General features: G+C 34.0%; 2 protein-coding genes across 9 annotated transcripts in view; one reads left to right on the top strand and one right to left on the bottom strand.

Annotated features, from left to right (window-relative positions):
• Positions 1 to 1,700: 1,700 nt before the first annotated feature.
• Positions 1,701 to 4,066, bottom strand: LOC129799952 (sphingosine-1-phosphate lyase). Its single transcript, XM_055844262.1, has 3 exons — positions 3,493 to 4,066; positions 1,907 to 3,423; positions 1,701 to 1,843 (listed from the first exon to the last, which is right to left on the bottom strand). The coding sequence occupies exons 1-2, from the start codon at positions 3,638 to 3,640 to the stop codon at positions 1,910 to 1,912; spliced, it is 1,662 nt and encodes a 553-aa protein (XP_055700237.1). The 5' UTR covers positions 3,641 to 4,066; the 3' UTR covers positions 1,701 to 1,843; positions 1,907 to 1,909.
• Positions 4,067 to 7,060: 2,994 nt separating this feature from the next.
• The window catches only part of LOC129799945 (tubby-related protein 4), a 65,136-nt gene continuing 44,941 nt past the window's right edge, over positions 7,061 to 27,255 (top strand). For 2 of the 8 annotated variants that reach the window (XM_055844253.1, XM_055844248.1), the window contains exons 1-2: positions 7,061 to 7,244; positions 13,734 to 13,929. In XM_055844253.1, coding sequence (XP_055700228.1) covers positions 13,834 to 13,929 — 96 coding nt within the window. In that variant the 5' untranslated portion in view covers positions 7,061 to 7,244; positions 13,734 to 13,833. Of the gene's footprint in view, positions 7,252 to 7,275; positions 7,422 to 13,621; positions 13,930 to 27,255 lie in introns of those variants that run through there. The other 6 variants (XM_055844252.1, XM_055844250.1, XM_055844254.1 and 3 more) reach the window with 4 other exon arrangements.

Here is a 27,255-nt window from a genome sequence, read left to right as displayed (position 1 = left end):
TATTTTTTTACTGCTCAATTTTTGATTTTTACTGCTCAATTTTATTTTTCACGGCTCAATTTTTGTTTTTTATTGCTCAGTTTTATTTTGTGCTATTCAATTTTAATTTTTTACTACTAAGATTTATTGTAAAATGAGGTAATTTTGAACCATTTACAATTTGTGAAATTTAAGATTTTCTGACTGTTTTAGAGATTCAAAAGGAAAAAAAAGCTGTTCCTGTTTTTCTTAATCGTTCCTTTCTTCTATTTAAGGTCTTTCTTTTCTCTTTGCTCATCTGAAACAATAAGAAAATCTCAAACGTCCCAAATTGTCAATGGTTCCAAGTTACCTCACTTTACCCTATTGCTCAAATTTTTTTTACTGCTCAATTTTAATTTTTATTGCTTAATTTTTTTTACTGTTCAATTTTAATTTTTACTGCTCAATTTAATTGTTTTACTGCTCTTTCATTTTATCACTACTCAATTTTAAATGTTTACTGCTCTATTTTTAAGCTTAACAGCAAATTTTTATTTTTTCCGCAAAATTTTAATTTATTACTCAGAAATTTTAATTTTTACTGAATAATTTTAAGTTTACTGCATATTTAAATTATTGACTGCTCAATTTTAATTTATTACCTCTCTTTGTAATTTTTCACAGCTCAGTTTTAATGTTTTTTACACCAAAATTTTAATTTATTACTGCTATTTTTTTATTTTCCGTTCGGTATTTTTATTTTCTAAAAATCATTTTAATTTTGACTGAATTTTTTTTGTTATTGCTCAATTATAATCTTTTACATCTTGTTGTGTTGTTTTTTTTTTAAATTTTCTACTTCCCATTTTTAACTTTTTGCTGATCATTTTTTTTATTATTTCAGTGCTCATTTTTAATTCTTTACTGCTTTTAATTTTTTTGTTTTTTTTTTTTTTATTTCTTTCTGGTTTTTAGCTAAGATATTTTTTATTAGCTTTGAAAAATGCGACCGATTTTAGTGTAATTTTTTCCCTGTTTTCGTACACATTTCACGAGATATCTCCAAAACTACGTAGGTTGCCAATTTCGGGTTTTCGGTTGCCTCTTCGTTATTAAATTGGCTTTCATTTTGTATTAGTATTTTTTTGCTAATTCTTTCTACAATGACAGAAAACAGCTAATAAACACAAAAGTTTTTTCGGCTCGCTAGAAACATATGGGACACATATGGAGCATTGTCACCAATTTTAAGCCCAATCTTAAAACCGTTGCAATCACAATCAGTGAGAAAATCGGAAAATATCACCAAATAACGAACATTTGGGGCGGACAGAGAAATTAACACGAAAATTGGCTGGTATTTTCTGTGATAAATGGTGAAAATTTGGTAAAGGACATTCCATTTTCAATTACTATAATTAGCTGAATTTTCACCGTGTACATTGGTAAATTTTTCCCACCGCCAAAGAGACACAAATTCAAGCTTTTGATTTATTTTCTGCGATCATCAATTTGGTCAAATTACAGACGAAATTTCCCAATTAATATTTTGTGCATATTCCCTCTTGTTCGGAAAAGCTGAAAATTGAACAATTCCTGCACTTATGCGGTTACAGCACTACCCTGCAATTATTTTCATGGATTATTGGAAAATTCTTTGCTGACCCTGGGATAGAATTTCAAGGAAGGAATTTTTGTGAAACATTGAAACATTGGAGAAACATCAATGAAACATAATGTTTTGCCATTCAAGACTAGATTTTATTAATTTATTCACAGTAATTTCCAGTAAAACATCTCCAAGGTCAATGTGTCGTACAGGAAAATCTCACTTTTGTTTAAAAAAAGAATGAAATGCTGCATTTATGGCCAGGAATGCTCACTGAAAAAAAAATAAAGGGAGAGTGAAACTTCCGCAAAGCATATGCACGATGCAAATGTTTACCTTTCAATGTTCCTTCAATTGTCCATTTTTGGATGTTTCCGGAGGAGGCGTGTAGTACATGGCATCGAGGAAGACTCGTGTAAAGTCTCCAACTAGGCTTCGGTCAGGTAGACTCTGAGCTACGCCGTAGATGGCCATTGCGCCTTCAACGGGCCGGCCGGGATCTTTGAGTATCTCTTTCAATTGTTCCCGGACGTCCTGGAGGAACTTATCAGCCACGCCTTCGCGTGTGTGCATGAAGGTGACGCAAATGTGGACTCCTGGGGGGAATTGGAGATTGTTGAGGTTCCAGCCTAAGGCACTGAGAGCGGATGAAAGGCGATAGATGTCGAAGGTGCTGGAACCGAAGGCAATTACCGAAGTTGCTGGCTGTCCGTAGACATAGATGCCCTCCATGGTTCGCAATCCACGTTCTATGTACTTTGCAGTATCCACAATTCTTTTGGTTGCCTCTGTGTAGCCATCGAGGCCAAATCTGATCAGTGTAGCCCAAGTGGCAGCAATTACTCCGCCTGCCCGGGAACCATTGACACTGGGAGAGCCATAGACACCTCCTGGCCAGTCCGTGGTCACTGTGAACTGATGCCTGCGGTATTTCTTGTCCGAATACAGGATTACTGATGATCCCTTGGGGGCAAAGCCGTATTTATGAGTATCAGCGGAGATGCTAGTGACTCCCGGAACGCGGAAATCAAACGGCGGAAGCGGATACCCAGCTCGCTTCATGAAAATTATCACAAAGCCCCCAAGACAGGCATCCACATGAACAGGAATATTGTACTTCCTGCCCAGTTTCGCAATAGCCTCAATATTATCCAGGGTTCCGTAAGGATAATTTGGAGCTGATCCCACGAGCATGATGGTATTCTTCGTGATTGCAGCTTCCATCTTCCGGATGTTCACTGACATGGTGGCTTTGTCCAGGTCCACCGTTTTCACGTGCAAATTGAGATACTGAGCCGCTTTATCGAATCCCGAATGAGCTGTCACGGGCATCACGATATTTGGCTTGGTTATCCCCTTCACTTCCCTCGCGTAGTCCCTGTAGGCTTTGCATGCCATTATCAGAGACTCCGTTCCCCCCGTTGTCATCGTCCCACAAGCCTCTGGGCCCCCATGGAACAGATTAGCTGTCATCCGGACAACTTCTGCTTCCATCTTGCACACTCCCGGAAAGATATCCGCATGCAGAGGATTCGTATAGCTTGCCCGTCCGTAAACTGTCTGGGTCAGAGCCACGAGATCCGGATCATAGTAATAGACAGCTCCGGATACCCTTCCCTCCTTCCACTTGTAATTGCCCAATTGCAGATGGGAATCCACCAATTCCAGGATTTTCTCGTCACTGTAGCCAAGTTCTGGCAGGTTGGTGATGTATGACAGTCCAGCAGATTGCTTTATTGCACTCTCCTCGAATTCTTTGGCACGCTTCTCCAGTTCCTCGGTGATTTTGGCCTGGACAAATGGGATTTTCCTGGCCATCCTGAAGAAGTGCTTCTTTGACCGGCTCACCACACCTGAGGCAATACAAATCCTCCTCAATCCTCTTCTCCCTCGCCCCCTAGACAAAAAAACCCTCCACTTACCTTCTTCCTGGCCAAAGAAGTCCAGCAGCCAGACCCCGCCCAACACCGTGGTCGTTGTTATCATGACAATCTGCCATGGTTCCCTGTTCTGAAACACACTATTCACATGCCTAGCCACTGTTCTTCCAGTATCCCTCACAAGATCCATCTTCAGCTGCCACAATCCCGAAAAATTTCAACAAAAATTCCCCGCCACTTGTCAAATCTCACGATATCTCACAGAAATTATCTTTATCAGTACAAACGGAGGGCAAAGATCAGGTGATTTACTTGGATTCACAGTATTAAGGTGGGAGAATCAAAAAAGATACCCAGAAAAAGCCTCAAGTCCAGAAAAACCAGACAATTGCAAAGGTGTTCTCTTCAAGTCTTTGTACTGGACAACTAGCAATTAATTATTCACTCAAATTGTCGGTGGGGACACTCACATTGTTTAACCTTAGGCTATTAACAAAGAAAATTGTGTTATAAATTGATAAAGTAGTGCAAAAATGACCAAGAAAAAGTGTCGGAAATGTTGTTTTTATTTTGCACGGCGCACAACAACAACAACGAGAACTGTGACGGCTATCGCACGTTTGCAATGGAAGTGTCACTCTTTTCAAAACTAAATTAAGTTAAATAATATCTTTGCTATCCACATAGATAGCAAAGATAATATTTATTTTTACTTAAGTTAATTACAAAAAAAAAGAAAATATAGTAATTTTAAATCACATTTTTTAACTATTTTACTTGTTTTATTTCTTTATATTTAAATATATTTTATTATATCAGGCAAGCAAAATTTGTTCTTTTAAAAAAAAATGTGCAAAATCACAGAGTACGAAGGCTAACAGATGATATTTTCAGTATTTTTTTGTTAATTCATTTAGACTTTTATTTAATACATTCGAAAAAGATCAAAAAATATTCTCCAAAATTTTCATTTAAAATAGGAGAGACTTGGTAAAAAATCACAAAACGGATATTTGATTTTTTCTCGAGCTACTTATGATCCACAGAAATTCCGGATTAGCGCTGTTTTATAGGAAATTTATCGCTCTACAACAGAGGTGTGCAAGAAACCGTTGAAACCGAATTAACGTCAAAATAAGTTTGTTATAGTAGCGTTTTGACCATTTACATACATGTTTCATTTGACGTTAATTCGGTTTCAACGGTTTCTTGCACACCTCTGCTCCACAACTTTGATAATATCATTTTTCTCTATTTTGTAAGGTAATACATATATCGAGCCGTTTTCTAAAAGGTAATTTTGTGACCATTCTCAAAAATGCTGGGGCAAATAGTATCAGGCATGGGGTAAAAATATCACATTTTAAAATTTAATTTAAAAAATTTCATTCAATTCAATTTTAAAAAAATACCTAGATGACCTATTTTTATAGGAAATTCATTGCTCTACACCTTTTATAAATAGAGTTCACTCTATCTGAACGAGAAAAGCGATTTTAAAGTTGTTTTTCAAAGGCTATTTTTGGCAAGAAAATTCTATTCAACCATTCTGAAAAAGCGAAGATGGCGAATAGGAAGAGATACATTTGACGAAATCTGCCGAAAAGTTGCCGAGTAAATGTCACTAAAGTGCAGAATAAAAACAAAACAAAAAAATAATGAAAAGAAATGTTTTGTGTTCTTTTTAAAATAAATATCTTTAAATTCAGCTTATTTTTGTATATAAAGTCAATAGAAAAAACTTTCTACACGTTTTCTCGTTCCGGATGGATTCATTCAGGGATTGCAATTTCATGAGTGCGAATGGAGCAAATTTATTTAGCTCACAGACATTGACGATGTCGATAATTTTTTTTATGTTGTTTTTGGCACTTTCCTGATGAGCGGATATTCCTGACACTACCACTGAATCTGAACGTCCCGATTTCTTAGACTTGTTTTTTTGGACTTCCTCTTTTAGATTTTGTATTTTTGACAGTTTCCTGTCGAGCTGCAAATTGGGCTTCCCTCTTCCGCAGCCAGACCAGTCCATACCAGCCATTTTCTTTTTCCCCACAACTTTTGTTACTTTTTACCCCAAGTGGTCCTTTTAATAAAATGATTTCTGGAGAAAAGAATATTCGGAAAATGCTAAAACGGATAGCGGTTTCGTATTCAAAGAATCCAAATCATTTAGAAAATATTCATCAATGCATTAATTTTGGAAAATAAGTAGGTAAAAATTGATATCTTATGCATGGAAAATAATTCAAAAATAGGACTAAAAATTTCAATATTTTTTTTTTATTTTATAAATTCCTTGTTGGAAGTCTAAGAAATTGACGACATGGAAGAAGGTCTATGAAGGTTATCTATGTAAAAAATTTGAAGCTGCTATCTCTTTTATATTGGAAGATATTGAATTATGAAATTTTCGATTTGTGACTTTTTACCCCAATCTCCCCTACAGTTATTGACACCTATGAAGAATACAAAAAAATCAGCTAGACTTTTATTGTAATCATCTTGAAGCTCTGGAAAATACTCTTGACATGTTGCAGTATTATGGCCTCTACAGTAAGCAATTTTCGTCTGGAAGTGCTTTTTTTATTTGACGTTTCTGCCTAGCATGGTAGGGGACATTTTATAAAAATAATAATAATAATTTTATATTATTAAATATTAAGCGAGAATTTCGGTTTGGTTGAATGCACTTGCTTGATTGAAAGCAGGAAATTGACAGAAAGACTGAAATGAACAGAAAGAGAGGTTCAATGTTTCCGTCCAATTCTTGTTCTTAATCGAGGTTAAATTATAAAAATATTGATTAAATTAAGATTCTGCGAGTTTAACTGATGTAAAACTAATCTACAAGACAGTAAGTTTAGTCTATTTTTGGTATTTATCTTTATTTATTTTTATTTAATAAAATATGCAAGGTTACCTAATGCATCTTAATGCGTTTAAAACTTTAAAATGTAAGGTGAATTTTCATTTTTAACGAAAAATATTTATTCATCAAAATCAATTTTGTCTCTTTTAAAGTAATCCTCCTCAGTCTTAATACATTTATGCTTGAGCTTTTTCCAATCTTTGAAGTTCTTCTGGCAAGCACCTCTTGATAAGGCTTTGAACCAACTTTTTTGTGTTGATAATTCTAATGGAAATTACAGATCAAACATAACAAAAAATAAAAATCTACAAATTCAAACAAATTAAAATCCATCCGGATAACGAAGTGGGCATCTGTCATATTATCTTCCTCTCATCCGGATTACAAAGCGGGCACTGTATACCAAATCCAAAGTGTACTGAATGTGACTTATCAATTTTATAAATTTAGTTAATTTATATTTATTTATTTTTATAATGAATAAAATTATTATTCAACCATCATTACAACATTGATTTACTAAAGAGCCATATTTAGATTAATTTTTCGTTATTTAAAATAAAATTATTTAAATTATATTAAAAATTTAGGTGTTCAATAATCTTCATTAAAAGTTGCCTTTTCCATTAGCAATGTGCGATGCTTCTAACAAGGTGGATGGTGGATGTCCATGATGAAAAAATCCACTGACTGAATATCAGAGCCACCTTGCGGAAAACAATTGAATGCCTTTGAGGGTTGTCTTTTTGACGTCTGTAGAGCTGCCCTTTTTCGCGTGAGTGAGGGAGGTTTTTCCCCAAAAAGCTGGACCAATTTCAGTGACCCAAAGTGAAAAATAGTCTCAAAAGGTGCATAAAGTGCCCTGGTAGTGGGTGTGTTTGTGAAAATGTTGGAAAAAGGGCAAAAAGTCCGTTAAAAAAGAGTGAGTTGTAAGTTTTTTTTCATTACACTGTCTCCGGACGCCGCCCCCTCCGCCCCAATCAGAGGGCCCACAAATTGTTCCTCGCAGAATCACGCGCCACGACGCGCAGTCCGTTTCGGTGCGTCGTCGTTACGAGTCAGAAAATTGTATTTTTAGTCTCTTGTGATTGAATTTGCGGTGTTTTTTTTTATTTTAATTCTCTCAACTCTTGCACATTCAGCGCTATTTTGCGAAGTTTTTCTTTTTGTGGTGGGAAAAACACTTTTGTGAATGTCAGTGAATCAAGGAAAATTCCCAGAAGTCCTAGAAAATCATTTCCCAATTGATATTTTTGGTTGCCAAAGTCATTCCCGGATGCAAAAGAGCCTTGAATTCGGAAGTACCAGGCGCCTCCATCTCCAATGCAGAAGGGTGTGTAAATTAGTGATGCACTGGAAGAATAGCCTCGAAAGGCACCCCATTTCGCGCGTCATTCAATCGAGGACAAGGCCATCCTCTTCCTCCGTCATCCACAAATCCTCACAAATGACAAAAAAAAATCCGTGAAATGATATTCAAAGATTTTTCCACTTTTCTCTGCGACAGCCAAGATTTTCCGATAATTCCCATGACTCCCACGCAAATTTTTAAAGAAGATTTTTCTCCAAAGAACATTTCCCAGGCGAGCATCAACAAGTGGCTCAATTTTCTATGTGCCGAATAGCATTTTCCACACTATAAAATCTTTTACTACTTCCCATCCAAAATACTCACTAATTGAGGAGATGCTGAAGAGTGAAATTACTTGCCAAATTGTGCCTGGAGATTTAGTGAAGAATCTCCAAGCTCATTAGAAAGCCATGCCAAGAAGCTTTCCCTTCGGCAAAAACCTTTCCTCACTCTCTGGCAAAAAAATAAAATCGATTCCCGATGGAGACACCTTCAGACAGAAAATCATGCAATTTTAATGATGTTTTTTTCCCTTCCGCCTTCCTGACTGAAATTTCCAAGCATTTTCCTTTTTCCCTACTATGCTTTCTTTCACGGCTGGAAAGACTGGAAATCCCACCCATTTGGTCTTTGGATGGCAACATGAGACTTAGAGCATGAATGTTTATTTCACGTACAATTTATTCCTGTTTTGTAGATATTTCTAATTTTATCACAGCCCCACTGCAATAATCGATAAAACATTGAAACATAATATAATGTATATATTCTCCACAATTTACGAGATTCACTGACGGTATTTGGGTAGCTCAGAGACCAGAGTGTTGACACGGAATACCATGAAGACAATTTAATTGAACAAGAGAAAAATGTTCATCATATAAATCTTGCTTTCTTTTTAAATACTCTGCTCTCAAGAATAGACTTGAGGAGGATTCTCGTGTCATTGTACTGAGTGAGCAAAAATTAGCAACACATAATGGAATTTGTTTTGTTTTTTGAGATATATTTGCGCATTGGGTTCAGGTATGAGGTGCTATAATCGAAAGCTTAACATATTTGAAATTTTGGCAGTTTGGCAATACTGTTTGAATTTGTGCCAGTTGCAGTAATTTATAAAAATCTAGAAAGATTTCCGGATTTTTGCGAATACTCAGACGAAATAGTCAATTTCTAGAATGATATTCACTGCTACGAGTATCTTGACACTTTCGTTCATCGATCTAAGCCGAACCATAAAAGCCAATTTGGACTTCAGACCTAATACGGTCTTCAGACTAGAAGTTTAGCCCAGTTCCCGAGGGTCTCAAAACCTTAAACAGCAACAGATTTTATTAATTTTTCAAAATGTAATAGGCAAGCGCCTGGCAAGTTGGCCTTTTTATATGGAGCTATTTGAAGCCAATTCCTAAATTGATCTGGGACTCAGCTCGCAGTGCTCCAAGGAAAAAAATTAGTATATTTATCCCTCCATATGGAATGGTATCTTACAATATGGAAAAACTTCGCACTTTTTAAATATTTAGCACAACGATCACGAGTGCAGAAAAATTCCCATACGCATTTGTATGTGAAAGTAAGAAACTGACTTCAACTTTGAAGGCCACTCGCCGGGGACTAGGTAATAGGTCATTTGCTCTTAATAATCCAGTCCTAAGTCAAAATTTTCCAAAAAATCTTGACTGATAAGATATTAGAGAAGTTAAGCCTTATGGCTAAGCCATCTGAAGCCCGTATAAGGCTTACCCATATGGTTTTACTTCTTTAATTTCCTATCAACCAAGATTTTTTGGAAAACTATCACTTAAGATTGGACAACATGGGCATGTGATCTATTAAATTTTGAAAAAGTAATAAAATTGGTTGCTATTTTGAATTTCGAAATCATCGGAAACTGGGCTAAACCTCTAGTCTGAAGCCGGTCTAACTGCTTGTGTCTCTGCGTTTACTGCAAAGGCGTGGCCAGGATTTTAGTAGAAGGGAACTGAATTTAAAATTATATCTCATAATCATAATCATATACCCAAAAATTTATATTGTCGACATATCGAAAAATCGATATAAATCCTTTTAATTCGATTTTGATGATTTTAAGTGGATTAGAAGGCTGATAAACTTCTTCATTAATTATTCAAAAAGTGAATATTACATTAACCACAGCATATAAAAAAAATATTTTCGGAAAGATAATTTTATTGGGATTTTTCTGGGATTTTTGTTTTTTTTAGTCCAATGGCTTCTCAACTAATTCTCGCACCTTCTTCTTGATTCCCTTCATTAAGGACTTGACAAACCTGTCTCCACGGTCTCGGAAGGCTTTGTTCCATTTTCTCTCGAAATCAGGCAAGATTTCGGCTGTCTGACCCTTCTTCCTGACATTTGTCTTTAAAATTTCCTAGTATTTCTCGATCTTCCGGAGAGTAGGACGGGTTAAACATCTTTTCCACAGCCTTGGAATCCTTTGAAGAGATGATCGTTGAGTTTCCACGACCTTGTTTTAACATTTTGACGGCGTTTATCGGTCCGATGGGGAGCAGCCTGAGCTTTGTAGGGTTTGTAGGTTATCAAACCATTCCTCCTCTTGATTTTATGGACCAAGCTTGAACGTATTCCCATCGTTTTGCCAACATCTCACACGGATAGATTGAGTTGTTTCTTAAACAGCTCAAGCACTTTCTTTTCCATCCCCTTGTCCTGAATCCCAGGCCTTTGGTCACTTCCTCCTGCGTTCTGAGCAACAGTCTTGCGTTCCTTGGACCGAATTATAATCTTCCGGACAGAGTAGAGCGGAACACTTCCCGGTCAATTTCACTTATTTTAGCATAATTCGCATTTGGATTTTTGAGATTATTGTCAACTTTTAATCTTTGCATGCTCTCCATCTTCTTGTAATTATTCAGTCAAAAATCAATCTTTTTTAACAAGAAAGCTAATTAAATTCTCTTGAAACGACAGCGATATGCTTTTTTTTGTTTTTGTTTTTTAAGGAAAAGAAACCAAATCTAATATTCTTCTTCGAATATTCCTTCAGAAGTTATCTATAACCTCTATAACCGTTTTTATTTATAATTCGCTATTAGTCCTTCATTTTCACAACAGTTTTTTATGACCTCAAATTAAGTAAAGACAAAGTTACATAAAGTTTAAATGTCTATAACATTTCTGATTGGGTTTTTTTTGTGGAAATTGGATTAAGCTTAAAAATATGAATTAAGTTTTGGAAAATTCCTAGTTTAGGCTTTCGCTAACTGAAGCTGAAAGTTGACGAAAGACATCAATGAGACATTTTTCTTGAGAAAAATACCGGTAAATTAATCAAAATGGATGCAAAATGCTATTTTCGAGTCTCAAAAGCTTTTCAAACAAGTTGTTATTTAATTCACCGATAATTCAATTCCGAACCGATTTTGTTAATTTTGTGAAGAGGAGGAGCAGATGTGGAAAGCTTGAAAGATTCCTTAAAAGTTCTTCAAAGACAAAATTATAAGCTTTCTTTGAGAGAAGATGACCAAAAGTTTTCCCAAAGTCATCCAAAACAAAAAAAACATTTAGATTACCTTTTGTATTTATTTTAATGTTATGCCCTAGGCACACTTACGACTTAAGCCAAAAGACGGCTTAACGTAATTATTATAATCAAATGAATGATCAGATTACATTCCCATCTGTTTCTGACTAATCCGTCTCTTGATTTAAGCCGAGAAACAACAAGTCGAATCATTACTTTGATTATAATTACGTTAGCCGTTTTTCGACTTAAGTCGTAAGTGTGCCTAGGGCATTGGATTTTATGTAGCGTTTCCTTTAAAAAAGTAACCATAAAATCATTGTCAATCCAAATTGAATGATTTTGGATTTTTTGAAAGGTCACTAAGAATTAACAAATGATCCTTTAAGCCGGTAAGGGCGTTTTTTTTTTGAGTAAAAATGTTCTTAGGATGATCTTAGCGGTCTTTAATCTTTTACTTTATTGCTTTTTATAAATCTTTAAACATGATAGAGGGAAGAATGCAATGGTTCCTCTCTGCTCCTTCCCTTTTTAGAGATTTTATGATAAAAACTATTATCATATGCTATATTAGTATTGTATTAATAAATTTGTATTCTCGAACTCATTTAAAACCGTCGAAATAAAACTGATGAAGTGACTCGAAAACTTAGTGTTGTAAGTTCAATTACGTTGAAAAAACATAGAGAAAATTAGGAATTTTACATCGACTACCGAAATCCAAAAGGCGGTTTCTTCTAAATACCGGACATTACATTTTTTTAATTTGGGTTTTCTTGCTTAATCGCAGACGTTCTTCTACCTTTCTGATTTATTTTTAATCCTGAAAATCTTATTTTTCATCCTAATAGATCCGACAACTTTTAGATCAGGAAAATTTCACGAAATCAAAATTTACGTCTCACTCTTTCTCAAAAATATTCCATATGTCTATCCTACTCTAACGCTTTCCTACCTAAAATTGGATTAAACTAAATTGAAATTGATATGTTAAAGAAAAGTAGAATGCGAAAGAATGACATGGACTTTTCTTTTTGACACCCACTTTTCTTATTCTTTTTTTTTTTTTTTTGGACATAGCCATTTCAATTTAGTAAATACAATTCTAAATAGAAAAGAATTTTTAAGACGTTTTTGCTTGATTCCAGATTCTTTTCTTGATCCCAGGAATATTATTTATCATTTTTCTTAAAAATGGTTAAATAAAATTTCTTAATTTAAAACTAGAAAAGGATTTCTCATTACAGTCTTTCGTTTTTGATCGCATTAGTAGTTTTTAGCTGATCCAAAAACTTTATTTTTTGATCTCCAAATTCCTTTCTTGGCCTCTTGCTTATTTGATAACTTCATTTCGGAATACTTGGTTGTTGATCCTTGATTTCCGCAATTTTATTGTTAATTCCAAGCACATTTTTTGATCTGGAATTTTTTCTTCATTCCAAAAATTTAGTATAATTGGGTAAATGTGAAAATATTTCAGCAAAGTTGAATGCAAACGCCAAATGCAATATTTTTAATACAAATTGAATTTTTATTACTACTTAATGCGTGTTGCTTGGAGCCATGTAGACAGTTTATCGTCTTTATTTTCTCTAAAATCATTCTTAATACATTTTAAAATGAATAGAAATGTAGACATAGTTTTGGTGGCTTATTTCGGCCACCATCATTCACATACTTCCTTGCCCTTTCGGAATTAATTCAATGTCTTTCACATCACCTCATTAGTCGAAGTGATATTTTTTGTTATATTTTTTACTTTGTATAATCTCTAAAGTATGTAAAAACTAAAAATTCATGGAAATTCGAGGAACAAAAAAGTGGCCGGAATTGCAAGCTGGCCGAAATTTGGTACACTTACCCTACTTTCGTTTCAGAAATAGAGTTTTTTTTTCGGGGAATTTAATTCTTATTCTGGATTCTTCTTTTAGCTCATGGATTTTTTAATAGCTTGATACCCTTGTTGATACCCTTTATCTCAGTGTATTTATAATTGATGTAAGATCTCAATTTTCATTTAAATTTCCAGACATTTGTCCTAGTTTCTAGAATTTATTTTCTTAAAATTTCTTTCTATTCTCTCTTTTTATATCCCTCGGTGTGGCTTAGTTCCCTTGAACTATTGTCCTACTTTATCAAATATCAATCAGCACGATAGATATGAAGAATTGAATGTGAAAGCAATTGATAATCTATTTATATTTTTGTGAGTGAACAGTTCGTTTAGAAAATCCTTCACACTTTCCACAAATGCGTAAATTAATCCTTTTGTGTCCTTATCGGAGTTTATAATTAAAATGCTTCGTGCTTCACGATTCTCATACAAGATTGGAGAAATTTATTGGAGAAATGAAGTCCTTGAAGATGATCAAGGAAGAATCCAATGGATGCAATTTAACTTAGAGCTACAAAATGATAAGTCCAAATTGAATCTAAATAGTTGCTGATGACGCGAGAGTTGAGAGAAATAAGAAATGGGAACAAATTGAAAACAATATTGTGCATCTACGGGAGTGACAATAAATTGATTGAATTTTCTGTTCTATCGACAGCATATAAATAAATTGTACATCAGGAATTGATTACATTTTCTATAAATAAGGGCAAAAAGTGTTGGTGTGTGAACAGTGGTTTTTTTTGGTGGTAAAAAAGATGCATTTGCATTTTGAGAGGTGCATCAATACCAAATGCGATTGTTCGATACTATCACTATCATGGATGGGAAAAGTACCAGACGATATTCCGGAGGTAAGTTATTTATTGTCCTGATTTATAGTTATATGTTCACAATTCAAGTGTTATGTTAGTTTAAGGATTCGATTGAATTCCAAACACGTAGATATCTGCCCACATTGAGGTCACATTTGGATTCCCAACAAGAAATTGAACACTATTCTGGATTATTGGATTTCGTTCGACATAAGTCCAGTACTAAATGAAAATTATAATTAAAATCACAATTAATAATTTTTGTTAGAAACCTTGATTTTTCTTATACTCACTGGGTAAGCATTGCCGAGGACATGAGTAATTCTTGTGCCTTCAGTGCCAGTAAATGAAAGAGATACTTGGTGTGGTCCACTGGTTTCTGTAGCGTTTGTCGCGGAGAAATCATATCCCAAAAGATATTGTCCTTCCTCTTCTCGTCCGTACGAAAATATGAAATGTTGACCCAAAGTTTGTCCACACAAGACAATTACCAATATAACTAAAAACTTCATTTTCTTTAAATAAATCTTTCTAATTTACTCTAAACTCAGGCTACACTTTGTGGAGAGATTGCTTCAAAATATTGTTCAATACTGAGCTACTTTTTCTGTCTGAAAATTTATTTAATCATTTTTCAAATGGAGCATTTTTATCTTAAAACACCTATGACTCAAGTGTATTTCATTTCTGGGTTTTTTTCTAATCCCTTATTGCTCAAAAGTTGCTTTTATCTAGGAAATAGACTTTGCAATATAGGTCTTTGAGACTCATTCGATATTAGGTGAGAGTAGGGCAATTTCACAGAGCTCAATTTTTCTTTACAAATTCTAGTACAAAATGAATATGTACTATACAATACTTGTTATTGTCAAAATTCTCCATCGGAAATATTTTCTTTATTTAAACAAAAATCCGTATCAAACTGGTTCGTGAAAAATGTCTATGATTGTGATAATGTGATAATGATTAAAGATCTGAAAAGAGGGAGTCAGCCATGATTATCTATTTTATTCTAACCCTAACCTTTCATACCTGAGCAGTCGATTTGCCCTCTTTAAATCGCTATAAATCCTTTCTTTCCTTTCAATATAAATTTCCCTATAAATAGAACATTCTATAAGCTTGCATAATCTCTATTTTCCTTGTTTCCTACTTAAAGGTTTTCAATAGATTTCACAGATTCTAGTCTCGCGTGTTCGTCCTCGGAATCTCTTTCACAAAATGACATTTCATTTCTGCTATGGCAACACTAAACTAAACAATGGCTGACCCCTCACATTTAGTACATTCTCATTTCAAATTCGAATCTGCAACAATACTCTTTCAAATTCGGGCATTTGGGAACGAAATGTCATCCGAATTATAGAGAAATTCGGACATGAAACGGTTTGGCATCCAACGATTTTTTGTTCGACTACATAGAACAAAAAAATTGTTTGTAAATGTTTGTAACTCGTATAACTCACTAAAATATTGATAAATAATTGTACTTTTTCACAGACATTGTTCGTAAGTAACATGATCACTTGACAAACATTTTTTCGCACAGTTTTGTTTGCCTGGTAAAACTTCAGCAACAAACGTCAAAATTTTACTAACAATTTTCTGTGTGTTGACAAACATTTACAAACAAATGTTTGAAAAAAAAGAACAAAAAAGTGCTCGCCAAGTGATCATGTTACGTACAATTTTTGTGAAAAAATACAAACTTTTACGAATTTTTTAATGGGTTATATGATATACGAACATTTCGTAAGTCCCTAATGCGAGTTTACTAACATTTACAAACACTGTTGTTTGCTGTTTTCTTTGTAGATTCCATAATATCCCTCAAATGTGAAAAATCACAAGATAACTAAGAAAAATCATATCAAATTTGAGCATATTTGGCTCATTCGATAATCATGAACAATCTTGAAAAATGTCAAGAATTATTTTTCAAATTTAACTGTTTCCGAATTAATAAGTGGCCTTATCTTAGAAGAACCGGATTAGCGAGAGTCTACTGTATTAGGAGTGTTAATGAGTTTCAGCGTGTTGTTTTTTGACGTAATATCCAGTTCCATCATTATGTCCTAGACACACTTATGACTTAAGCCGGGAGACGGCTTAACGTAATTAAAATCAAAATAATGATTTGACCAAATTTCCATCAGTTTTCCACTTACTAAGCCGTTTCTCGACTTAACCCGAGAAACGATTAATCAGAAACGGATGGAAATGTAATCCAATCATTATTCAGATTACAATTACGTTAAGCTATCTCTCGGCTTAAGTCGTCAGTCTGTCTAGAGCTAAAGCATTAAACTTCAAATAAAGCATCCAAACGTTTTTACCAAAGCCGGATTTACCCTAATTAAAAAAATAATCGAAAATCGATTAAAAAGTCAAATAACAGACATTTTACTTTAAGTTTCGCTTTTTGTTGTGGCTGAAGGATTTCCTTTTCGAATTTAGAAGTGCCTCGAATGTCCACATTGTATTAATCTTCACTTTGTTGTGAGCAAAATGTATGCACAACATAATTTTTTTAAAGCATTTGAAATATCATGTTTAGTGCCAAAACCCAACAATTACAAAATGTCTTGCATATCTGCTTGACCTTGAACAAAAAAAAATGAATGAATGAATGAGCCCAAACACAAGTAGATTTTGATTCTCCAATAGTGTCTTGGATAAAAAGTAAATGGAACTTTATTTGCACAAAAAGTCGTTGAAGTTCGAAGAATTCAAATTCAATTTCGAATTTTCATACTAAATTTTCGAAGAAGGGGAAAATTTATCAAATATATCACATTAAAAAGCTGGCAAAAAAATTACTCAGTGATTATGGAGTGATTAAATAATAGGATAAGAACAGTAATCATCGTTCTAATGTTTTTTCCTCACAAAAATGTGAAGAACGACACATTTTGACACTTGAGCACTTCGAAATTCGAACAGGATGTATCTGCTACTTCTATGTATGGCTTCTGCTACTTGGACTGATGGAATCTCCATATTTCAACCGTTTAAAAAAATCTACATTTCATAAAGATATGCATTTGTGAAACTGCCTCATCATCCCCTACTTAAAATTTTCAATGTTTGACCATATTGAAACATTTTTGATAGATTGATTGATTGTTTGATATAGCCTAAGGAGGCTCTTTCATGAAACAGGTGACACTTTATGAATCACTTTCCAACGTACTTTGAATTTTGTTCATATGCACAAAAAGATCCTTAAGTAATTCCTAATTAGGATTTCCAAGGTGAGATGCTGAAGACCCCTACAGAAGGTATCTCTCAATTCGTTGAGTCAAACGTGACGTAAAATACATGATAAGTCTTAACCAGTTTGAACAGGTTTTAATCTATAAATCGGTTCAAGTCTTTGCTACTGCTTTTGATTATGAGTTTGTAATCTTATCAAGAAATATTCACACCCATATATGAGCTGTTTCAAAATCTTATTATCACATTCAATATTTCAAAGTTCGCTGGCATAATTAAAATTTTTAGCATTTTTGCGATAAATTCTATCAGGGTTTCTAAACATTCAATACAATCTAAGGTAGAATTTAAAGTGCGGACAACTCTTTCAAATCTTAGTAAAAATACATGTACAATTACAAAATTATAACCAAATTTAATCGAAGTCTGGATTTCCAAACTGATTTGTCCAAAATTCCAACTTTTAGCCTATTAAATTTTTTGCCCTTAATCTTGAAAATTTTCTTGATTTAATTCAAAATATTAGATGAGTTCATATATTCTGTCAGTAGAAGAGGTAAAAAGTTTGGAGTGGTATATCTCAGCTCCTGATGAACATAATTGGATGAGTGAACTATTGTTGGAAAGCTTGGTTCATTAGCTTTCAGAATCTGGTATATGTAATTGGCTATGGGTAAATCATGGTCATCCAGAACCATTTATGTCGAAGAAGACACTTTTTGCAGCGTCATTTTTGACAATCTACTTCTGGGACCAGGAGTGACCCACAATTCTCGCACTTGGACTGTTCGTTAGAGGAACTCAAAGGGTATAATTTGTAGAAGAAACTTTTTTTTGGACATCTTACTTTTTTTATTCATCGACTTTTGCAAGAATTTTAACATTTTACAAGCATAGAAAAAAATGACAGAAATCCTTCTATCTCATTTTCTGGACAAACTAATGAAGATATCGACTTGGAATGTTCTAAGTAATCCCCCATAAGGTGATCCAAGGAATCCAAATATCACATCAATTTCATCCCGACGTCTATCCTTCCCCTCCAGAAACCACTCTTTTAGGATTTCAGCAATTTTTTCCTTGGGTTTAACACTTCAAAATTCTTGAAAAAGTCAGTTGAAAAAGTTTTATTCAAATTCTTGAATAAAAAAAAGTAAGATGTCCAAGAAAAAAGTTTCTTCCACAAATTATACCTTTTGAGTTCCTCTAACAAATAGTCCTTGTGCGAGAATTGTGGGTTACTCCTGGTCCCAGCAGTAGATGGCCAAAAAAGACGTTGCAAAAAGTGTCTTCTTCAACATAAATGGTTCTGGATGACCATGGTTTATCCATAGCAGATTAAGTATACCAGATTCTAAAAGCTAACGAGCCAAGCTTTCCAGCAATAGTTCACTCATCCAATTATGTTCATCAGGAGCTGAGATAGACCACTCCAAACTTTCGACCTCTTCTACTGACAGAATATATGAACTCATCTAATAGTTCTCTTGACTTTAACACTTAACCTACCGACCGTTTTTGATCGTTTTTTCTATCGCGCTTGGTCAAATGGCAGATTGCTGTAGGGTAGGATACTCAACAAATTTTTATTGGAAAAGAGAAAAAAAAATAGATTTAAACACTGAAAAATAAATTACATGCATATTTTGAGATATTTATAAAGTTTGATAGCGACATTGCGGTGGCAGCCAAAATCCCGAATATTCAAAATCCTGAAAGGGATGAAATTATATGGAGGTAAATGTTTAGAATAATTTCCTAAGACACAGAAGATTTCCCTTTGCCTCCAGCAAGCGTGGGTACAATCGCGGAAGTAGCTGTGACACTTTTAAGAATTCTGGATTTTGGATTTTGGCCCATTCGGGATTTTGGTTTTTGGAATTTTGGCGTTCGAGATTTTGGCTTACGGCATTTTGACGTTCGGGATTTTGACCGGGACTCCAGCATTGTACCGTTTAAATATGTGTTAATTTTAAAAAGTTTTAAACCGGGCAATTTGACCGGGTCTTGATAGATTTAGTTGTATTTATTTTGAACTGGTGAGCAGTTCTTTCTTCTTTAATTGATCATACCTGGATATGGATATTGACTTTAGGTGATTCTGGTAGAAACGCATAATGTAATTTCTTAAATTACGGACAGTGTTGAAAGTCGGATACAGTGGAAGTCGGAATATGAAAAATGGCTTCAGCACTAAATATCGTAGATTCGGTTAACTTTGCCTTCCTGCTGTTCGTGAGCTCTTCTTTAGTTCTAGCACTTAAGGATGGTCTTTACTTTATCGATCGGACTTGGTAGATCGGATCGGTGAAAACCATTCTTAAATGCTATAATTATGAGGAAAAGCTTACGAACAGCAGTGGGCAGAGTCACCTGCATCTAAGGTGAACTAAGTAGAGCTGGGTCTAACTGTGTTATCACACTTGCACATTAAAATTTTAATATGATTCACATTAATTTTCGCTGGTGAGAGTCCAAATGTGTAATTTGTGTGTTTGAATCATTTTATATTCAAAATTTGATCTATTTTTTGATAAAAAGGTAGACTTGTCCCGCAAAATTTGATATAAATTGATTTATAGCATTAATGCGAAAAATTAATGCGATTTTCTCTTTAATTTTTTAATGTGAAAAATATTTATGCTTTAGGTAAATTTAAACTTATTTTTGCAGGCCAAGTCCACTTCTTTATCAATAAATAGAAAAACCCCAAATATTAAGTGACTCAAAGACACAAATAACATATTTGGACGCTCACAAGCGACAATTAATGTGAATCACATTAAAATTTTAATGTGCAAGTGTGATAACGCCGTAAGGGTCTCAATTGTTCGTCTTTCCAAATTTAATCGTACAGAATAAGAACTAGATAGAATATTAAAAATATTTATATTAACTTACCGGAAATATACATGCGAATGTATGAAGTTTATGTATAATTGATACATAAAGTTGATGCTGAGTATCAATAGTATATTGAGAGAAGTTTGTGACGAATCTCAACATTTGCTCTTCCAGCTTGTATTTCGTCTATTCTAATGGCTTCAAATTGAACCAAAGTTTCTTTAGAAATTGCAAAGTTAATCGATGTTGAATTACTCTAAATGCTTGTAGGTTTTGTGGGTTTTCTACTTTCGTGCTTTTCATCGAGAAGAAGATTGATTAATCTCAAAATTTGGCAATTTGACGTGCTTAAGAATGTTTTATCATCTAGCCTATAGACAGAGTTGAAGCAATTGACAATGAACCTATTGAATCCTATGTCTTTGGACTTTTGATTGATAAGGCAAATGTGACGTAGTAAGTTTTGCGAAATATCTTCGAATATTTGTATCAGTTCAATCGATAATCACTTTGCCCACTTTGTCCAATATTTCATTGATACTGATAGTAAATGTGTGTGGTTTAGTGTTGGCGATTCTTGACGTATATGAATTTTGCAAATTACTCACAAAATTACTTCCAATAATTTGTCAGAATAATGTGGTTTTCTCTGTCTGCAGAAGCAATTTATTATATGGCTAACAGTTGAGCGTCAGAATGTCTGCCCAAAGAGCCACGTTCCAACCTTGAAGAATTCTTCTTGTTAGTCTTCTTTATTTTTTTTTTCTCTGAGGAGGACGAATGTGAGTTCCCTTGAGAATTTATTTTTTGGCAAAGGATCAAATTGGACTTTCATGATGGACAAATTTTTTTTTCCTCTTCGTTTGTATCTTCCTCTCGGGATACTCTTTTATTATGTCAAATTTGTGAAGGTATATGAGCATTAATTTTTTATTCTAAGGCCAAATTATGAAGAATTAAGCTGCTTTCTTCATCTCACTTCTCTGGCCGTGTGATCCTGCATTTCTTTATTTCATTGGGCTTCCTTAAGTTGAAGAATTTTCGCTGATTGTTTACCCTTCTCACATACATTCAGCACATGCTCATAAATGAAATTGTTTAAGAGAACGAAAATAGAAATTCATTTTCTCTCATCAAAAGCCATCCCATTGCTATCAGTGAGGTATTTATTGAATAAAGAATACTCGATGGAGCTTTTTCCTGGTATTACTTATAATACATATTCTATTAAGCTCCTGTTCAGTACGTGCAAAATGTGTTGGAGATAAATTGAATTAACTTTCTCATTTATGATGCAATGTTCTGCAGAGTTTATTCTCTCATGACTACCCCTCTCTTTGGTGCCCAAGTTAATGCTTAACCCTTTAGGGACTTTTTGTCTGTTATACAGTCGATAAAAATCGTTGTTTGTTTAAACTCTAATAGAGTAGAAAATAATAGTGAAAATTTATCAAAAAATTGCGGATCATAGGGTACCATGGGGTAGTTTTGAACAGAATCTAATTTTGATACAAAACTTCAGTGATAATTTTTTAATTATTCATAAAACAAATTTAAAAAGAAAAATAGTATAAGACACAATCTACATATTTTAAAGTATAAAACTTGAATATTGAATGTCTTCTTTTAAAACGCATAAATGAATTAAGATACAGTGTAGTAATTTTTTACGGAATCTAATTTAGAACTTTGTAATTTTCTCAGTGTTTCACATAGTCAAAGAGAAAAGGAAGTCTGTGAATAAGTTCAATCCCTATATTAAAAAGTACTCCTGCGCGGTCTTTTCTTTTTTTGTCAATCTGAAACATAAGGAAATTTCAAAGTTCAAAATTAAATTTTGTTCAAATTCATCACATTGTATACCCTAATTTAATAAATACTTATGAAAAAGAAATGTTTAATTTAGAACATTCCGAAAAAAATCTTGTAGGGGGAGTGGAGCTCCGTTGGATAGGGACACTTTCGAAATAGGGTTTTTCTCCTATTTTTAAAAGGTATAATAACATAATTTAGCTCCGCACAAACTAGGTTTGAAGGCTGTATTGTACAGGCTGTCAGTAAATCGCCACTACTTCCGACTTATCCAAATTCCTAAATTATAGGGGAGACTGGGGCAAAAAGTCACAAAACGAATATTTTATTTTTTACAAGCTACCCGAGCGCTCCAGAAATTTATAATTAGCGCAGTTATTTAGGAAATTTACTACTCTACAACTTTGTGAAAGTCATTTTCTTCTATTTTGTTAGAAAATACATTTATAGGGCCGTTTTTTAAGTAATTTTGTGATCATTATCAAAAATGCTGGGGCAAATAGTACCAGGCATAGGGTATTGTCACATTTTGATTCGCTTTATTACGGGCTTCCGTAAATTTGGAAAAAAAACCACCTAGATGACATATTTTCATAGAAAATTTATTCCCCTACACCTTTATAAACACCGTTTTCTCTATCTGAACGAGATAAGTGCTTTTCAAGCTTTCAAAAAAAAAAAACACAGGAGACTGAAAATCGTTTGACCAATGCAAAAAACAAGCGGCGACACATGGCAATGACGTTTCTTCGGTTTTTTGTTACTTTTTGCTCCACAAATTTTGTTACTTTTTACCCCAAACAGGGGCCCTCTCGACATTTCATTTTTCCATACGTTTTTGCATAGAAGCACTTAAAACTATTGGCAAGTTTTTTTCTAAATAGAATTGACTTATCAGTCTGATATATTTCAAAATCGTGCATTAGAAGCTATCTACACATACATATTTTAAATTGTTCGCCGAAATAATACAAGAGATACGGGCAAATTTGTTTAAGTCGCTGTGCAATATCTGCAAAATTTTTACAAGGAAAAGTCTAAAATAGCTTCACTTTTTATTAAGCTTGATGGGCCCCTGCTCCAAGTGGTCGTTTTTAATAAAAGAATTTCTGGAGAAAAGAATCTTTGTAAAATTATGAAATAGATATAGCGGTTTTGTATTCAAAGAATCCAAATCATTTAGGAAATATTCACCAATGCGTGAATGTTGAAAAATCAGGAGGTAATAATTAATATCTTCTGCAAGGAAAATATTTCAAAAATAGTGCTAAAAATTTCGATATTTTTTATTTCCTAAATTCCTCGTTCGAATTCTAAGAAGCTTTCGACATTGAAGAAGGTTTATAGAGGCTATCTATGGAAAAAAATCAGTCCGGTATGTTTTCTACCTTGGAAGATGTTGAATTTTGAAATTTTCGATTTGTGACTTTTTGCCCCAGTCTCCTCTACATAATGTTACATATGATAAGGCTGATTTCCATTTAAAAATAGGAAGAAAACCTTCTTAGAAAGGTGCCTCAATACGAAAGTACCCCTATTCCCCTATCTTATTTTTTAAGTTTTCTTCTACGAATAATAAAAAAAGTACAATAAAATTGTAAAATAAAATTTTAAATTGATTTGCCCGGAATTAAAGAATTTACCCTAGTCATTGTTGTTAATTTTAAGAGAAAAGCGAAATATTCAATTCAATATTTAAAACTTTAACTGTGTTATCATACTTGCACATTAAAATTTTAATATGATTCACATTAATTGTCGCTGGTGAGAGTCCAAATGTGTAATTTGTGTGTTTGAATCATTTTATATTCAAAATTTGATCTATTTGTTGATAAAAAGGTAGACTTGGCCCGCAAAATTTGATATAAATTGATTTATAGCATTAATGCGAAAAATTAATGCGATTTTCTCTTTAATTTTTTAATGTGAAAAATATTTATGCTTTAGGTAAATTTAAACTTATTTTTGCAGGCCAAGTCCACTTCTTTATCAATAAATAGAAAAACCTCAAATATTAAGTGACTCAAAGACACAAATAACATATAATATTTGGACGCTCCCAAGCGACAATTTATGTGAATCACATTAAAATTTTAATGTGCAAGTGTGATAACGCCGTAAGAATACAATAAAGGGTTAAAAGTGAAAAAGTATTTTACAATTAAAAAGGAAATAGATTATACAGAATTGATTAAAATGAAATGAGCTCTTTCTAGTTTTGTATGTTATATTTTTGAAGAGGAAGTTTCTAGATTAAATTTAATAGTTTAATTTTTTGGCAATACATACGAGAATGAATATTATGAGCCAAGTTTAACTTTTTGCCATTGAATGCTCGAGGCGAATGAATGTCTGTTCTAGTGGAAATTTTCATGTTGGGAACACCCACAAGTTGATATTGCTTCAACAACCCTCTGAATATGGGGAAAATCAGCCACAGTGCAGACCTTGAATATTGATCAACTTCAATGTTTCGATGAATTTGACGTCTAGCTCTGCGTAGACACCGGAAATTGCTAGTAAATTGTTTTGATAGTAAGCACAAGAGATGGATGATGAGAAAGTTTTTAGTAAAATTGAAAAAGGGACAGATAATCCTAACCGGCTTATGTAGGTGAGATTCTTAACGTGAGCTAACTCGGAGTGCATGCAAATTCGATTTGGAGCTGAAGTTGGGAGACGCCATTCAGTTACCTTGAATAAAATTCGTGAAATTATACAAATTTTGTATTTAAACCAAAATATCAAGGATTTGGATGAACTGACAGAAAAGTGATATATGGGTGAAATGTAGACCAGAATGTTCTCTATAATTTCCCCATAGAACATGATCTCATCGATTACTCAGAAGCCAAGATAAGCGAGGTTTTTTGTTTCTTAACTCGTTTTTTCATCCAGAGTTCCCCAAGTAGTCATTTGTTGAACTTCAACTATATCAAAGAATTGTTGTATTTTGCGGGACTTTCCATTTAAACCCCTATTTTAAGTGTCTTGGTGGAGTAGAGGCAGTCAAATTGGCATCTGAGTTATTTCAAAGCGTTATTATGGGAAAAATCAATTTTTTCACACTTAAACGGCAAAATCGGAGTGATAGCGTAGTCTGAGTGGAAAATGATGTATGGACGAAATGTAGAGACAAATGTGCTCTACAATTATGTCGAAGTAATCATCAAAATCGGTTCAGCGACAGTCGAGATAATTGAGGTTATGTGATATTGAAATTGGTTTTTCGACTGTGGCGCCCCTGGTGTTGGTCCCACGAAGTTCAAATATTCTAGAAAGTTGTAGCATTTGGTGAGATCTTTCGTTTAAGCCCTCATTCATCAAAATCGGTCACATAGAACCGGAGATATGATTTTTTGAATTTCGTGAACTTTGACCCCTCATATCTCCGGTTCTATTGAAACCACAGCGCACATACGCACCATTTTGGAAACGTCCTAGACTGGGCTACAACATACTAAAATTTCATTAACTTGCACAATGCCGTTTTTGAGAAAAGTGACTTTGAATTTCTATGAATTTTGACGCTATCACAGCGCCACCTGTGGTGACTTTTTGAACTTCCATCTGAAAGTGCTCATCGAGACGAAACCAAAAAGGTAAAATTTATGTCGCTATGTTAATTAGAACCGGAGATAGAGGCCGGTCAATGTTCGAACTTTGACCCCTTATAGCTCGGGTCAGGGGTTATGGATCGACTTAAGGTTTTTTTTGTTTGATAGGTATAATCAACGGCTACAACATACTAAAATTTCAGCCCGATTGCATAAGGAATTTTTGAGTTATTTAACTTTTAAGATTTAAAAATTTTCTTTTTAATAATAGCGCCCCTAGCGGTGGTTTTATGAACTTGCGATGTTAGAAGGGGAAGTGGCATTTCACGAGAGCTTTCCAAAAAGCCCTCACTTTTTAAATTCTGATAATTAGAACCGGAGTTATGGCCATTTTAAGAAATTTTTTTTGGACCCTTATAGCTCGGGTCAGGGGGGTCGGGGGACCTTAAGTTTGGTACTGATGGAAAGCTCTAAGGCCCAGCTATAACATACTAAAATTTGAGCCCGCTTGATGCCATAGGGGCGGAGCTATTGAGAAAACAAAAAAAGGGGGGTCTTCAAAATGGCGGAAGGAGGGGTGGGGGGTGGGGGGTCAATGCACCAAGTTGCAATTTTCACCCGATATATAACCTTTGCCGAAAACCGCAAGTCGATATCTTTTTTAGTTTAGGAGCTATTAAGCTCCAAAGAGCGGCCGGACGGCCGGACGGCCGGCCGGGAACGTAACTTAGCCCCCCATATATTCGTGATCAGGAAGTGGCGAAACACATTTTGGCCAAGTTTGAGCGCGATCGGACGACATGAAATTTTGTTAGGATTATAGTAGGTGAGATTGTTAAGAATCTCACCTAATACCTGAATGATAAAAAAGGTAGTTCTAATAAAATAGAAAATTTTCACAACGATGTTCGTGTCAGCATAAAATAATTTTTCTCATTTCTACAAATCTTCAACATTTCATTCTTCACACCCATAAAGGATATTATGGTACGGCAGACGACTTTTAACTCCTGCCACAGATGCTACTATGTATGCTATTTGGGGCGAATGGGGGAAAAAAAGCTCTCAACACTTCCTCTCACAGAAAATTTTAAATTGCCTTCTCGGCAAATTGTAACTTTGCTTGAGGGGTTGAAAAGAAGTTGAGAGGGTGAGATGTAATCAAGTAGTGACAGAGCTTCAGGTGAGATGAGTTATTCGCGATATTTTTCCTTCATTTTCCACATTTCGCCATTTTCAAATGAAATGATAAAAAGTTTACTTCAATTATTGAGACATTTTCCTTCCAAGATGTGAAGATCTTTCTCGCCATTCTCGACTAAAATCGGTAAAGTGGTAATAGTTTATTAGGGGGAAGTGGGGCACATTTGAATTGGGGCAGCTTTAAAATCGTTCTTTTTCTCCCATTTTCAGACGACATTAATCACCATATAATTCAGCTTTACAATTGGTTTGTGGAGCTAAATTATAATCACCGTAAGGGCCAGTTCTATTTAAACTTGCCCCACTTCTCCCTAATTAAATTTCTAAATGAATAAAAATAAGACATACTGATAATTAATTTAGCTAATTATCATTTATGATTTCAGTCAATTTAAAATGAAAACCAAAAATTTTTATAATAAATAAGTGAAGACACACACCATAAAAATTATCAGCCCTACCAAAAGTATTTTTTTTAAGAAACTAATAACATTAATTGTGTAATTTATATTTTTTACAACTTTTAGTCACATTTGTAACACTTGCACATCATATTCCGAAACAATTAGATGAAAAAATAAGAAAAAACAAATCGTATAGTTTAGCAGAGACACAAACTTCGGTCACTGTTTATTGTCTTATTTCTATGCTAATATTACTTTCAAGTATAATTCCGAATACTTCAAGGATAAGCTTTGTAATTATTAAATAGAGTGAGAATCTGGTTTGTTAG

Source organism: Phlebotomus papatasi, chromosome 1, assembly GCF_024763615.1.
Source record: "Phlebotomus papatasi isolate M1 chromosome 1, Ppap_2.1, whole genome shotgun sequence".
Taxonomy (NCBI): Eukaryota; Metazoa; Arthropoda; class Insecta; order Diptera; family Psychodidae; genus Phlebotomus; species Phlebotomus papatasi.
Note: the sequence above shows the minus strand (reverse complement) of the source record. Positions and strands in the feature narration are given on the sequence as shown.

Bases quoted from the DNA above. Each gene is read 5' to 3' on its own strand.
- LOC129799952 (XM_055844262.1), bottom strand. From the start codon at position 3,640: ATGGATCTTGTGAGGGATACTGGAAGAACAGTGGCTAGGCATGTGAAT. The intron at 3,424-3,492 runs GTAAGTGGAGGG...GTATTGCCTCAG, and splicing joins CTTCTTTGGCCAGGAAGAAG to GTGTGGTGAGCCGGTCAAAG.